Source organism: Taudactylus pleione, unplaced genomic scaffold (assembly GCF_031769625.1).
Source record: "Taudactylus pleione unplaced genomic scaffold, aTauple2 ptg000270l, whole genome shotgun sequence".
Classification (NCBI taxonomy): Eukaryota; Metazoa; Chordata; class Amphibia; order Anura; family Myobatrachidae; genus Taudactylus; species Taudactylus pleione.
Window position 1 is genome coordinate 8,059,362 of NW_028284672.1, and position 14,094 is coordinate 8,073,455.

The following is a 14,094-nucleotide window of genomic DNA, read 5'->3' on the forward strand; positions in this document are numbered from 1 at the left end:
ACTGTGTTATATTCACTGCATTGCTTGACAGCAACGTCATTTTAAAAATGTCAATTTAAACAAAACTTCAATGCTGCTTAAAACATATACTGGGGAGAAGGTAATTCCTGGCAGGGTGTTGCCTGCACTTATACAATATAGTGGCCAGCAGGAGACTCTGGACTTCTACATCGTACAAAAAAGGCAGCCCATCATTGTGGGGCCGGGAATGGCTGCAAAAAATTCAGTTAGACTGGCAGCAATCAAAAGCCTAAGCGTCACAAATGCTCCACCTTTGTCCCTTAAGTCCTTAACCAAGCTACAGTTATTTTCCAACCAGACATTGGGACTGGTTGTAACAAATAAAAGGGAAGCTAGTGCTAACAGATGGAGCAATTCCCCGGCTTGCTTGGTACCTTATGCTATTCGGCAGAAGGTGGAGTTGGACAGGCTGGAAAGTGAGAAAATCTTATCCAATGTGGACGGGAGCCCTTGGGCAACTCCTGACGGCCCAATAGTAAAGAAAAATGGCAGGGTACGGCTTTGCAGTGATTTTCAGGTCACCATAAATCCAGTCCTGCAGACAGTTACTACCCTTTCTCAAGAATAGAAGATATCTTTGCAAATCTGGCATTTTTAGTAAAATTAATATAGCTGATGCATACCTATTAATGGAGATAGAGGACGAATAGAAGGTGTTCCTTACCAATAACACAGAGGACTTTACAGGAACAATAGTTTGGTGTTCACCCTCGCTTCTACCCCTGCCCTTTGACAACAAGCCATGGACCAAGTGTTACAAGGGGTTCCTGGTACCAAATACTATCTAGATGGTCTAACTTTAACCCTCAGAAGGGTATTCCTGTCACTGCAAAGATGCAGCGCTGGGCCCTGTTCTTAGGTAGACATTGCTATACTATAGAATTTAAGAGGACCACACAACACGCTAATGCAGATAGTTTGTCACAACTGCCTTTACAGACCGCTCCATTGACACCGAAATCTGAGGTGTCTTGGGAAGTTTTCACAGTGATGCAAGTGGAATGTCTTCCCATAACTGCCCATTTGATGAGACGTGAGACTGCTCAAGACCCCCATCCTGGCTCAAGTACTCACCCCGCACAAAAAGGGTGTGTTGCGCAATTCACTTTTATCGGAGGCGTGAGTTGACAGTTGATTCTGGCTGCCTCCTCGGGCAGTTGCGGATCATCATGCCTGTTAAACTGTGAACAAGCGGCGGAGGCACTACGTGTGGGCCACTTGGTGTAGTCAAAATGAAGGCACTTGCCAGGAGTTTTGTATAGCAGCCAGGCTTGGATTAGCAATTTGAGAATCTGGCTACAGAGTGTTCTGGGTGCCAATCTGTCCAAAATATTTCCACACCAGCATCGTTGCACCCTTGGGACTGGCCATCTACCCCACAGAAGCCAATTCACATGGACTTTGTGAGACCATTTTTGGGGTCCATGTTTCTGGTGGTGGGAGATGCCTGTTCCAAATGGCCTGAAGTTTTTACAGTTACTTCTACTACAACTGCACACACAGTGGAAGTGTTGAGAAGTCAGGGGTACCAGAGCAGTTTGTCAGTGATAACAGGCCTCAGTTTATCACTGAAGAGTTTCAGCTCTTCATGAAGAAGAATGAAATTCCACACATTCTCTGCCCCATATCACCCAGCTACGATAGGATTGGCTGAACATTTCATACAAAAATTTAAAGCAAGCTTGCCACACTGACAAGGGAACACTACAGCACAATCTTTCCATTTTCTTGTTTGTGGCATGAACAGCATTCCTGTATGCAATCAACCAAACCCCAGCTATATCGTTCCTGGGTAAGAACCTCAGGTCTAGACTAGATTTGATCAAACCAGATATTCACAGCCTGATTCATGAACAACTGAGCAGTCTCAAGTTACCAGTGGGCTTCATCAGTAGGACAGACTGTGGACACGTACCTACTGTGGAGAGCAGAAGTGGGTAATTACAAAGTTACGCAATATAGGGGGCCATTGTCATACATAGTGGAAATTGAGTCCGGTGTATTATGGCACAGGTACATCAAATTTATTGTCACATCCACATAAAATGCATCAGCAAAATGCAAGATGCACAGTCAATTACATAACACCCTTTAAAATATTTAAATTAACTATAGCAGCAGGGAAAAAACTATTCCGAATCCTACTAGTAGGACACTTGAGACATCTAAAACGCTTCCCAGAAGGCAAAAGTGAGAATAGAGAGTGACAAGGATGGCTGTGGTCAACAACCATCTTATTAGCTTTAAAAGCACACCTTTTAACATAAATGTCCTCTAGCCTAGGTAAGGCCTGACCAATAATTCTTTCAGCTGCCCTGATCACTCTAGTCAGCGATTTCTGTTCCAAACATGTGGAGTTCCTGTACCAAACAGTAATCGAATAAGTTAAAAGGCTCTCAATTATACCACGGTAAAAATTTACCAGCAACGGCCTAGATAATCCACCTCCTTTTAATTGCCTAAGGAAATTAAAGCGTTGCTGAGCCTTTCCTACCACTAATGAAACATGCGACCACCACAACAGGTCATCCAAAAAATGTAATACTAAGAAACTTAAAATCACCCAACCTCTCTACTTCAATGCCATTCAGAATTGTAGGACAGGGAACATTTCTCCTTGACCTCCTAAAATCAACCACCACCTCTTTATTTATTTTTTTACTGTTTAACAGCAACTTATTGTCCTTACCCCATCTAATAAGTCGATCTACCTCTGCGCTGTAGCAGTCCTCATCCTCGTTAGTAATCAGACCTACAACTGTAGTATCATCAGCAAATTTTACGATCAGATTAGATTCAGAACTAGAAACAGTCTGATGTACACAAGGAATAAAGGAAGGGACTAAGGACACAACCCTGTGGTACTCCAGTATTCACAACAATTGGAGATGAAAACTGATCTCCCAGCCTAACCGACTACAAACGGTCAGACAGAAAGTCCAGTAAACAATTGCAAATAGACTCATCTAAACCAATTGCTAACAATTTAGCTATAAGTAAAGATGGGACAACGGTGTTAAAAGCAGAGCTGTAGTCTACAAACAGTAACATACTGTACGAATCCTTATTCTCTAAATGGCACAATACCCTATGAAGGGCCATGTAGTTGATACATGGATCAACTACAGGAGCATAATGGGATTACCTGCGCTTGAAGTAAAATCTACTACAGAAACTGGTGTTCGTGCCTGCACTAGTAGATAAAGGATTGTGCGGATGACTTATCAGGGGGTAGCACAATTGTTTCAACCCCATTATACCGTCAGAGTGAACACCAATCCAGAGTAGTCCGCAGACACCGTGTCCTACATGAGGACCACTGTTACCCTCCTAAGGCAAGACACGCACCACAGAGACTGGACTTGTAAATGTGGGGAGAGAACATTATCTATATGGGGAGGGAATTGTTATATATTGGAATCACTGTTGTGTAATGCCTGCAGTACCATGTCTTACCACTGTTATCTTCACTGCATTGCTTGACAGCAGTGCTGCTAACTGTTGTGGCTTTAGGTTTTGTCCCCAGTAAAGGTGTTTAAAGCATGCCGACTACAGCTCTTGATCTCCTTGTATGTCTGTATGAATGAGCACATACACAGACTACACCTGGGAACTGAGGTTGGGGGAAAAAAAAAAAAAAAAAAAGGGAACAATCCTTTAACATATTGGTTTAATATTTAGCCATTTCAGGAAAACCATGTCTGTGTAAGAAAATTCCCCATGCAGTTTAAAATTTAATTTATTCATATTTTTTTTTAAATAAAAACAAACGTCAGTGCATCATTGAAGCCACAAACATACACATAAAATATAAATAAGTATTTTTCTAAAAACATTAAGTTAAAAAAAGGCAGAGTACTTTTCTAAAAAACCAGGGACTTTGGGTCAGCGTCTTGTGTTAACCCAGTGATAACGGTCAACACGAGGACCAGATGACGTAGGCGGTCTGTAGGATTTGGAAGATTTGTGATAGTAACCTGCAGGCTGATGCCCTTCATTTATGTAGTTCTTTCTACGAGGAAACTGGGGCCACGAATGGAGAGTTTGAATGTAGTCTGAACACTAAAAGACATGATACACACATTTAATTTTAGTACTGCGATTAGCCAATTTAATCATGAAGTCCTGCACAAGAACAGTTGCTGTATAGAGATCTCAGGAATCCTTCATTTGAAGACTGAAGTTTTGCTAGGTTGCATTTGCAAGTGAAAAGGGTCAACATAGGAAGAAGCTTTCACGCAGTAAGCTTGACTATGGCCATAATGCAAGTTGTTCTCATCCTATCCTACAGCTTCCATTAATTTTAAGAGATTGTTCTGTATTCTAACATTTGCAGTGCCAAAAATCAGAATGCCCTGAGGGCACGGCAGGACATAGGACTCTAGTTGTGGACAGACCTGATCAACAGCTTATAGTATCAGCAAAGATCTACACTCAAGATGTAATCTAGTGATCAAGAGCCAGCAAGGAGCCCCTTACCACCTCTTGTTCACTAGCTTCAGACTTGAGTACAAATCTCTTTTTTTTGGGGGGGGGGGGGGCGGGGGCTAGCCTGCAAGCATGTTGTGTACCTCATTCAAATTAAATGAGGTAGGCAGTTCCCTCCAAGTCTAGTGTATTCGCCCAAATTATTCAATCGTATGCAGGGTTTGCACGTGTGTGACTACAGGCTATTAAGCAGAAGACCCCTGTTCTGGTAGTACACTGTACCTGATAAATACTGTTTGGGTTGCTCACAGTAGGAATAGTTCTGTGTTCCTTTACAGTGGTCTCTTCATCAGAGGTCCCAGAGTGATAGTCAGAAGTAGCTTTATCCACAGCAGTGCTAATTCTCTTAGATACATTACAGTCTTCCTTACCAGAGAAACTTGCAATTGTGAAAGGGCAGTTTTTCTCCCCATACCTGTGGCAAAACTATAGGTTAATGATCTATGCATTGGACTTTAAGTGTCAAAGATAACATACAGTAATGGACCACTCACCTGCAGCACACCTCAAACGGATCCACCCAGATTGTCATCTCTTTTGGCAGGCCAAGATCGTCAAATTTCACGTTGCTCTCCAGACAGGCCTCCGCCAAGACAGAATCAACAGCTTGGAACTTATTTATTCTTATGCATCTTGAGAAGAATTAGAGAGTTAATAACAAAGTCCTCAACTAGTGGGTGTAGAGGATGGTGATCAATAGCTTGCATTAACTACATACACTGCTCAATACAACAGTTTTGTTAAAGATTCTACAGTAAAGAACTTGTGGACTGTAGTCCACTGAAGAGTTACGAAAAAAAAAAAAAAGCCAACTTATGCCAGCGTTCAAACTTTGGGTGGCAAGACTTGCCTTTTAAGCTTTCCACCCATGAGACATTTTATATTAATGTAGTAGCAGATCTTTAAAGGACATCATGAGCCCTCTGTAGTGGTTGGGGAAACGGTACTAATGTTTGAAAAGAGTTTTTTTGCAGTATTAAAGTAGAAAAGCTACAACATATTAAAGCAGTTTCCAACAATTGTACAGAGCAGAAAAGCAAATATTCTGATTAGGCCTTAATTTGGTTCACATTTATAGAACATGCCAAAAAGCATTATCAAAGGGGGGCCTACACAAATTGAGAGCCTCATTCACACACTCTATGTTGCTTTAGTTTATTATTCGGTATATTGCAGTTTCAGGTTATATATATATTTTTTTATTAGACATACAAAAACAACTGAAGGGGAGATATAAGATTTAAAGATGCATAATCGATTACCACAAGTTGTGTAATCAGTTACACCCAGGCCTGGATGAGACCAGTACCTACCATGTTTTCAGAGGTTGGGTACGGGATGCAGTCAGTCAGAATCCCAACAGGGTTAGTAGTAATAGTATACAGACACCTGCCAGTCTGTATCCTCACCCTCTCCCTAAACCCCCTTCTCCTCCCCCCTGGAGTGACACATGGAGAAGCTGAAGTATGTAACGTATTATGTGGATCTTTCTTTTTCCAGTGTATTTTATGTGGTTCTGGATTTCAAAGTGTATTTTATGTGGAAGTGGCTTGTTGCAGTGTATTTTATGCTGAAGTAGCTTGGTCAGCGTATTTTATGTGAATCCGGGTTATATTTTCAATGTGCTGGGCTCGCCCCCAGTGTGATTAAAAACAGGGATGTATCACACATTACAAAAAAAAAAAAATAGAACCACCCCCCCCCCCCCCCCCCCCCTAAAATACCTGCATTTGCCCCTTGTTGGTATTAGGACCGGATCCGGTTTCTGGGGCCAATTATGATCATAAGCATAGGATACTTCGTGTCCCGAACATTTCATAGGCTTTAACAATTGCTTCTGCCACCCCTAGCCATAGTCAGTGCCATCTGTGCCACCATACTTTTGATTTCTGCATTAGCAAAGGGTACAAATTCTCCCATATAGAGTTTTATGCAACACACCATAAGCTGAACATTACATTCCTTTTGACCTCACTAGAGCAGGACTGAGTTTAGACCTACAGTTGTCCACCTCCATCTATCTCATCTCTAACCACTGGTATGTGCAGTGCAGCATACTACCTTGCCCAAGATTGCTCCTGCCCACTGATTAACATTGCTGATCAAATGTTCTCATCATGCCTCTATTTGAGTCAGTTGCTGCTTACATGCCTACCCTCCCGGAATTCGTGGGAGGCTCACAATTTTTCGGGTAACCCCCTGCACCTCCGGAAGGTTAGGCACTTCTCCCGCATTCTGCAAACTTTCTAGTGAAGTGGGGAGAATTTCTGCAGCGATGTTGGGCCCCCTTGTAGGGGGCAGGGCTTAATGATGAGATTCTTCATGAAACAAGTCATTTAGCCCCAGGGCCGGATTTCCCATTAGGCAACCTAGGCACTCACCTAGGGCCCGGTGGGACCCAAGGGGCCAGTGGATGGGCCCCTTTGCCCAAAGAAATCCACCCGATGAAAGCGCTCCCAGGAGCACTGCGCAAGTACCGCGTGATGTCACACGGTCCTGCGCTGCTGTCTGCAGACTGCACAGTGCTCTCTCGGAGAGAGTGTGTGCAGTCAAGGTGTGTCGGGGTCACCTGCGCAGGAGAGAAGAGTGATGCCGACTCAGTCACCAGGCCTGCAGCATATGCACACGCAGGTAGAACACCCAGTTACCCATCAATCCATCGCCGCTCATCTCACCACATTTTTTTTTTTCTGCTGGCAGCTGTCTGGGAGGCTGCCCGCTGCAAGAATAGCGCAGCTCTTCTCAGGCAGTGAGTTCTCTCATGGAGCTTTCAGACAGCGCTGGCCGGGAGAGGCAGTGACTGTCTCCACTAACTCAGCAGGTGTGTCTCGTATGTTGAGGGGTGCCGGGGAGGAGGTAGTCTTTAATAAAGTATGTTGGCCGGGTGAGGCCATCACTATCTTCCTCTCTGATGTCCAGATAGCCAATGCAGGTGTATGCCTCACTTGCGTGTAAATGGGTTTTGGGGGAGGAGGGCGCACTTAAATAATGGTGGGTTGTAACTTGCGTTAATGATGGTGGATGTGTTTTATTTGAGAGGTGAGTGTGTGTCATACTTTCCTACCCTCCCGATTTGGTCGGGAGCCTCCTGAAAATCGGGTGCCGCTCTCGGCCAGGCAGGCAAGTCTCCCGACCTCCGGCGACGTGTCTGCAACCCACGGACTTGTAAGTATAAAGCCCGACAGCAGGGGGCAGGTGACTCGATTCGCACTGAATCGCGTCATCGTGGCTCCGCCCCCTGCTCCACAATGCCATTAATATCGGCATTGTGAAGAGGGGGTGGAGCCATGATGACGCGATCGCGCTGTCACGCCCCCAATGACGAGTCGCTGCTGGGTCCCGCCCCCTTTGACACACCACTCCCCCCTGCTCTGTAAGCCCGACAGCTCCCTCCCGGAAGGAGGGAGCTAAATGTCGGCAAGTCTGGTGTGTGCAACTCAGTTTGATAAGCACATGATCTACCCCTCCTGAGATAACTATATAACAAGTATGCAGTCAAAATATAAAAATGTAGCAGTATTATGTATGAGTCCTTCTCTCCCTTCCTCTCTACATTATCTTCATTTGTGGGAGGGGGGCGTCTAATAAATGATAGTGGCTGTGGTTTATTTGCATGCGTGTATGTGTCTGAGAGGGCATAGCTATTATACATAATATATCCAAACTGCCCAGCACTCCCCTGGTTCAAATAATGCAACATGTCCATGTTCCTTCCCTATAAAATAAATGTAATGTGCAAAATCAGATTGCACTCAGAAGCCCTCAGTTTAAAAAAATTCACTCTAAAACGTTGATCTTACTATCTGTCAGCGTTCTCTCATTACCGCTGAGGATTCCTGAGTGCTGTCTGATTTTGCTCATTATGGGGCATATGTATCAAAGCTTGATGTGAGATAAAATTGTTAAATATATATCACTAACTAATCAGCTCCTAACTATCATTTCTTAAACACAGCCTGCAAAATGTAAGTTAGAAGCTGATTGGTTGGTGATTTATAGCTCACAATTTTATCTCACAAAGCTTTGATACATATGCCCCTATCTATTATAATGAAAACACTTGAACTACACAATAATGTGTATGTGGCAGGGTTATTTTGGTGAGATTTTCTCATTGGTTCTGTAACCAAGTATTTGGAAACCCTCCCTTCAAAATCCTGCATTTACCACTGTGCCGCCTGCCGCCCTGTCTCAGCTACTCCAAGTAGCTCCGGCCGCGGCCCGCCCCAGCAGCCACTCTGCCAGCCTGCCACCCACTAGCAGCAGCACCCAGCAAGGCCAGGCAGGTAGGGTATTACTCTGATGAGCTGCCTGCAAGTAACTGTAAAAACTGCATATATCACAGTAGGTCAAGATACACATTCATATCATATACACTATAAATATAATATGTGTATCTTGCCCTTGACACCTACTGGATAGGTGCACAGTTTTTACAATGTCAACATGCACACACGAGGGAATTATACCCAAAACAGTATAATGAGGGAATTATTCCCATTGATATATAATATGGATTATTTGAGGGATGGGGCCCAAAATTTGTATCTTGCCTAGGGCCCCATGAGGTCTAAATCCGGCTCTGTTTAGCCCCATCCCCTATGTAAATTTGCACCAATTGAGGCAATTCACTGTGAAGGGGCGAGGCTTAATGACAATCCATCAGGCCCCCACCCCCGTTGCAACCCACCTGCTTCTCCTCCCCGGGCTGCTCTTGGGGGGGGGGGGGGGGAAGTAGGCAAGTAGGACTTACCCCTTAGCAGAGACTAATAAATGTTCTGTATGGTAATGTCCTCACCAATACATGCAGCTGGAGGGCAGCAAGACTAAGGGACATATTAACTAAAGTGTAGCTGTTGCCCATAGCCACCAGATTCTAACCATTTTCTAGACAGTGCTAGATAAATGTCAAGTAGTATCTGGTTGCTATGGGCAACATCTCCACGTCTAAAAACCTGATCTTCAGTAATATACCCCTAGTACTTAAAACACATTTTTTTTATTTTTTTCCCTCCACACTAGTCACTTTCAGGAGTCCCAGACCTTCACTGAAGAGGGAAAAAAATAAAAAAAAATATGTGTTTTAAGTACTAGGGGTATATTACTGAAGATCAGGTTTTTAGACGTGGAGATGTTGCCCATAGCAACCAGATACTACTTGTCATTTGAGCTGGTGCTGGACGAAGATTGGAGCAGTGCTGGACGAAGATTGGAATAACACAGCCAAGGCCTGGCATGCAGGGTTTGGCAAACAAGGCTTGTCAATACCATGGCTCTCTGCCCTCTCTAACCAATTGTGTAACAAAGCTTCATTGTAGCATACTGCACTTATTGGGCACGCCTATTTACCAGCATTAAGCTTAGCCAAACAGTCTCAGGGAGCCTCGCAATAATGCTAAGCAACACATCAATTATATACCTGTAAGCTTTGGGTTCTAGTTACAGTATGCATTTAGCAGCTCAATATAGACAGCGAAAGGTAAAGGCAGAACATAAACCCCTGCATCAGTCATCTGGAGGACACTCAATAAGCAGTGGCATAGGCCACGTGTGGCCTGGTGCAGAACTGAGTCATCTAAGTGTCAGATCAGGGAACCACGTTAAAAGTAAAGGACTGAATACACATCTTACCGAAAAGCTTGTCCTTTAGTTGGATTGTCCACATACCAGTGAGATTTATACCGTGCAAACAGAACGGTGGTCAGCTTCGCTGCAAACTTCTCTATTTGGGCTTTGCTCAGCTTCCTGTGCCTCTTCACCAGCATCGTGATGAAGACTACGGTGGCAGCAATTTCTTCTTTCATGGTTTCCTTTTCTAGCTTTGCACAGGGTGATGGAAAAGCTGAAAGATATTAAGTGTACTCATAGGCCAAACAAGTGCCATCTTGAAGTGGAAGACTGTATTGTGCCAATAGTAACTGAATTTATAAAGCTTCTATAAGTTTTGCCTTTATAAAAACCAGAGTCATTACAAATAAAGTTTTGGGGTTTTTTTACATGCAAAGTGTTTAATAGATATGAGAGCTACATTCAACCCTCTTAGGACACATGCAGCCTTCCTTAGTGATGTCCCCTCATCCTAGCAAATTGCTGATTGTCATTTGCTCCCATACATTACCAGATTCAGTCCAAATAAATAACTAGTTGGATGAAAGTTGGTCTAGTGTATGGCCAGCTAAAGTCCAGTTTTTAAAGGTTATCAATGCTCAAAAGACAGGTGACTTAATTAGTTCCCCAGTTTGATTATACCATGTGTTGCATATACATGGATAGCCCTAAAACCTGGACTGTTAGGATGTCTTGAGGACCACATTTGGGAAACCCTGATATACACTATAGGTTTTAGTACATCATTTACAAGCTTTCCACTAAAGCATCAGATACTACTGCACAGGTTAATGCATGGCCGCAACTAGGGGGGGGCTGGAGGTGCATGTGCACCGGGTGAGCCGCTGTACCTGGTGCCAGTGACCTCCAGCCCTGCGCTGCAGAGAGGCTCCAAGCCGGACGTCCGCTGGTAATATTTATTACCAGCGGGCGCCCGGCTCCTTCTCTGCAGCGACGCGGTGTAGCCGGAGCCGGAGGCTGGAGTTCTCTCCCGAACTCCAGCTTCCGTCTCTCCCCACGGGCACTATGGGGGAGAAGTCATGACATCTCCCCCATAGTTCCAAGGACCAGCCGTCGGACCGGACGCGACGCTGGATGCTGGAGCGGGGTTCAAGGTAAGTATTTTTATTAATAAGCTGCACTACAGGGGCATTATTATGGGGGCAGGGGCATTACTATGGGGGCATAGGCAATAAGGGGCATTACTAATGGGGCATGAGCACTACAGGGGCATTACTATTGGGGCATGGGCACTACAGGGGCATTACTGTATGGTGGGCACTACAGGGGCATTACTATGGGGGTATTAACATATGGGCATTACTATGGGGGCATTACAATATGGGCACTACTGCAGGGGGAATTACATGGGGGGCGCCAAATTACTGTCTTGCCCCTGGTGACAAAAATCCTAGTTTCGGCCCTGGTTAATGTAGGAAAGATGACCAGATTACCTAGACTATCAGGTTGCATGATATACAGTGGCAGTGTGGGTAAAGGAATACCAGATTAGGTCATACTAGCCTAAAACGAAGAGCACTGAATAGGAAGAAAGCAGACAGGACTAACAGGGAGTGAGAATCTAGAGCTTGCATTTTACACAGCACAATCCCTGGGGCATGAAGCCACTCAGCTTATCTTTATCAGATATACACTACAGTAGTGCTTCACAAAACAGCACAGACTTTGAGTAGAAAAAGAAACCTTTACTGCTAAACACAATAGACCTCCATCATTTTCTGACCATTACCACTAACCCAGCCTCTGCTACTAACCTGGCTGCAGGTTTCCTCTCTTGTAACAAATAACTCTCTGACTGAGGTTTAAATAGGAAGTGTCCCGTAAGCTGTGGCTGGCCTGATACAGGTGTCCCACTGATTAGAGATCATTTACTAATCTGCTGCAATTCAGCCCCAGCCCTGAGATGTGAAGGAGAGTTGCGTACAGCAAAATGTAGCTGAATTATAAGAATGATTGCTAGATAATAAATGCAGTTCAATTGTATCTGTTGTTTTCTATGTCATTTATTGTATTTACTGGTTTAGTTTGTGGCTTCTAACAGACTGTAGACAGAGCCGTATTCAATTTGAGCAGACCCGCGATACTTTTTCGCCTCCCCGGACTTTTCGCCAACTTCGCCTGTTTTGCAGGCGGAAAAGTATCGCGCGCGTGCCCACGTATCGCTGTATTCAATTTGAAAGTACACGAAAATGGGACCCGGCGATACTTAAACAAGCGGAAAGTACTGTCAGATTTGGGGAAATCAGCCTGACACCCCCCAAAAAGATGCTCTGACATGGGGGTTAGCTATGGTACCCCCCGATTTGGCTTACTGAAGGTATTTGGTGTTTTTAAACGGGCTCAATAGCTGCTAAATAGCATTTTTGTATAAGTGATGCAGAATAGTCTTCATGAGTATTTTTTGCAGAAAATAACTTATCCCAGCAAATTTAGGGTACTTTAAAATGGGGGCTAAAGTTAAGTTTAAAAAATCGTGAAAAATCCACCTGCCGCAAGCACCTAAATTGAAGAAAAACACCTGGGGCATACTTGGGGACCCCCCAGAGTCAAGTTCGCTAGTTTTTAACTTTGTCGCCCAACATTTTTTTTTTTCGACCCCAAATTCTAAATTATTTTTTTGGGGTGTTCTTAAGTCTTTTTAAAAAAAAAATTGACACAGTTTACCTTTGGGGGACTGTCTGAAGGCTGCACGGGGGTTCTTGCAATGTTGCACCCCAAAACCCCAATTCTGCACTTTTTTCCGCCTACTATTCATAGGCGAAACTTTTCCGCCTCTTACATTACATTGACTTTCCGCCTAGGCGAAAAGTCTTCCAAATTGAATACGGAGTAAAATCAAAACAGGCGAAAATTACGTCATCGGCGAAAAGCCTCCACCAAAAATACGTGAAAATGGCTTTTCACCTCAAATTGAATACGGGCCAGAGATGGAAGTTTCTCACCACCAGATTTCAGCAGTGAATTAGACTGCTCAGTGTCTCTGGTATGCTATGCCTGAGCTGCATTCAGTCAGTAGCTCATCATAGACAGCAAATCAGACAGGACTTGTTATCCTCCAGAACAAAGTACTAACAGAACTTTGTGACTGGCATTGAGCACAGGTAAGAGGGCAAACAAGTAAGTGCTGCAGGCTGTTCCCGCAGCATACTGCAAAGGGCAAATCTTGATGTAGGCAAAAGTTGGCAGGTGTGGCTTGTTTAACGTGGGCATGGTTTCATATAATCGATTAAGAATATGGAAAATTGTTATTTTAAAGTGCCATAATAAGACGCAACAAATCCCAATCTGACCAGAATTCAATGCAGAGCCTATACTAGTGACCCGCTACTCAATACAGGATGTAGTCGGCATCCCGCACACCGGCGCCGAAATCTCGGAACCCGTATCCTGACTGTCGGCATCCCGAAGGTATCGGGGTGTTAGGGGAGGTTAGGGTTAGGTAGCAGGGTTAGGCATCTGGGAGAGAGTGTTAGGATTAGGGTGCGGGGAGAGGGAGGTTAGGCTTAAGCTGGGCATACACGTCCAGATAAAATGCCTGTCAGACCGACAGACATTTTTTCTGGCAGCCTGCCAGCAGCAGATGTCCGCGGCATACACTGAGATCTCTCGCAGTGTATTAGCCCGACATCTGCGCTCCGCCCCCGGGGGAGGAGACATTTCCCTGTTCCTTCCATGGGAAGGAACACAGGAAATGTCTGTCTGTCGGCCGCGGCTGGGCATACACAGCCCGATGCGGCCGACAGTTTACCCCATCAATATCGCATTGGGCAGGCATGCCCGATCGAGCAATATTTAACCCCCGGTCACCCGCACACACGCTACAATTATCGCCCGCGGATATCGGGCGGATCGCCCCTATAATTGTAGAGTGCATGGCCAGCTGTAGGCACTAGGGGGGGAGGTTAGGGTTAGGTACTGGGGAGGGAGGGTTAGGGTAGGGGTTGGGAAAATACTTAC

At 44.6% G+C, this 14,094-nt stretch overlaps 1 protein-coding gene across 1 annotated transcript; it reads right to left on the reverse strand.

The window, feature by feature from the left end:
- Window positions 1–3,742: 3,742 nt before the first annotated feature.
- Window positions 3,743–11,959, reverse strand: BTG4 (BTG anti-proliferation factor 4). The gene is made up of 5 exons (XM_088481419.1): window positions 11,892–11,959; window positions 10,141–10,351; window positions 5,004–5,141; window positions 4,732–4,924; window positions 3,743–4,083 (listed from the first exon to the last, which is right to left on the reverse strand). The coding sequence occupies exons 2-5, from the start codon at window positions 10,311–10,313 to the stop codon at window positions 3,907–3,909; spliced, it is 681 nt and encodes a 226-aa protein (XP_088337545.1). The 5' UTR covers window positions 10,314–10,351; window positions 11,892–11,959; the 3' UTR covers window positions 3,743–3,906.
- Window positions 11,960–14,094: the final 2,135 nt, after the last annotated feature.

What these genes read in the sequence shown, in the direction of transcription:
- BTG4 (XM_088481419.1), bottom strand. Translation starts at nt 10,313, where the DNA reads ATGAAAGAAGAAATTGCTGCCACCGTAGTCTTCATCACGATGCTGGTG. An exon ending in ACTAAAGGACAAGCTTTTCG is followed by an intron (nt 5,142 to 10,140) that starts GTAAGATGTGTA and finishes ATTCTTCTCAAG; the next exon opens with ATGCATAAGAATAAATAAGT. An exon ending in CCGTTTGAGGTGTGCTGCAG is followed by an intron (nt 4,925 to 5,003) that starts GTGAGTGGTCCA and finishes GTTTTGCCACAG; the next exon opens with GTATGGGGAGAAAAACTGCC.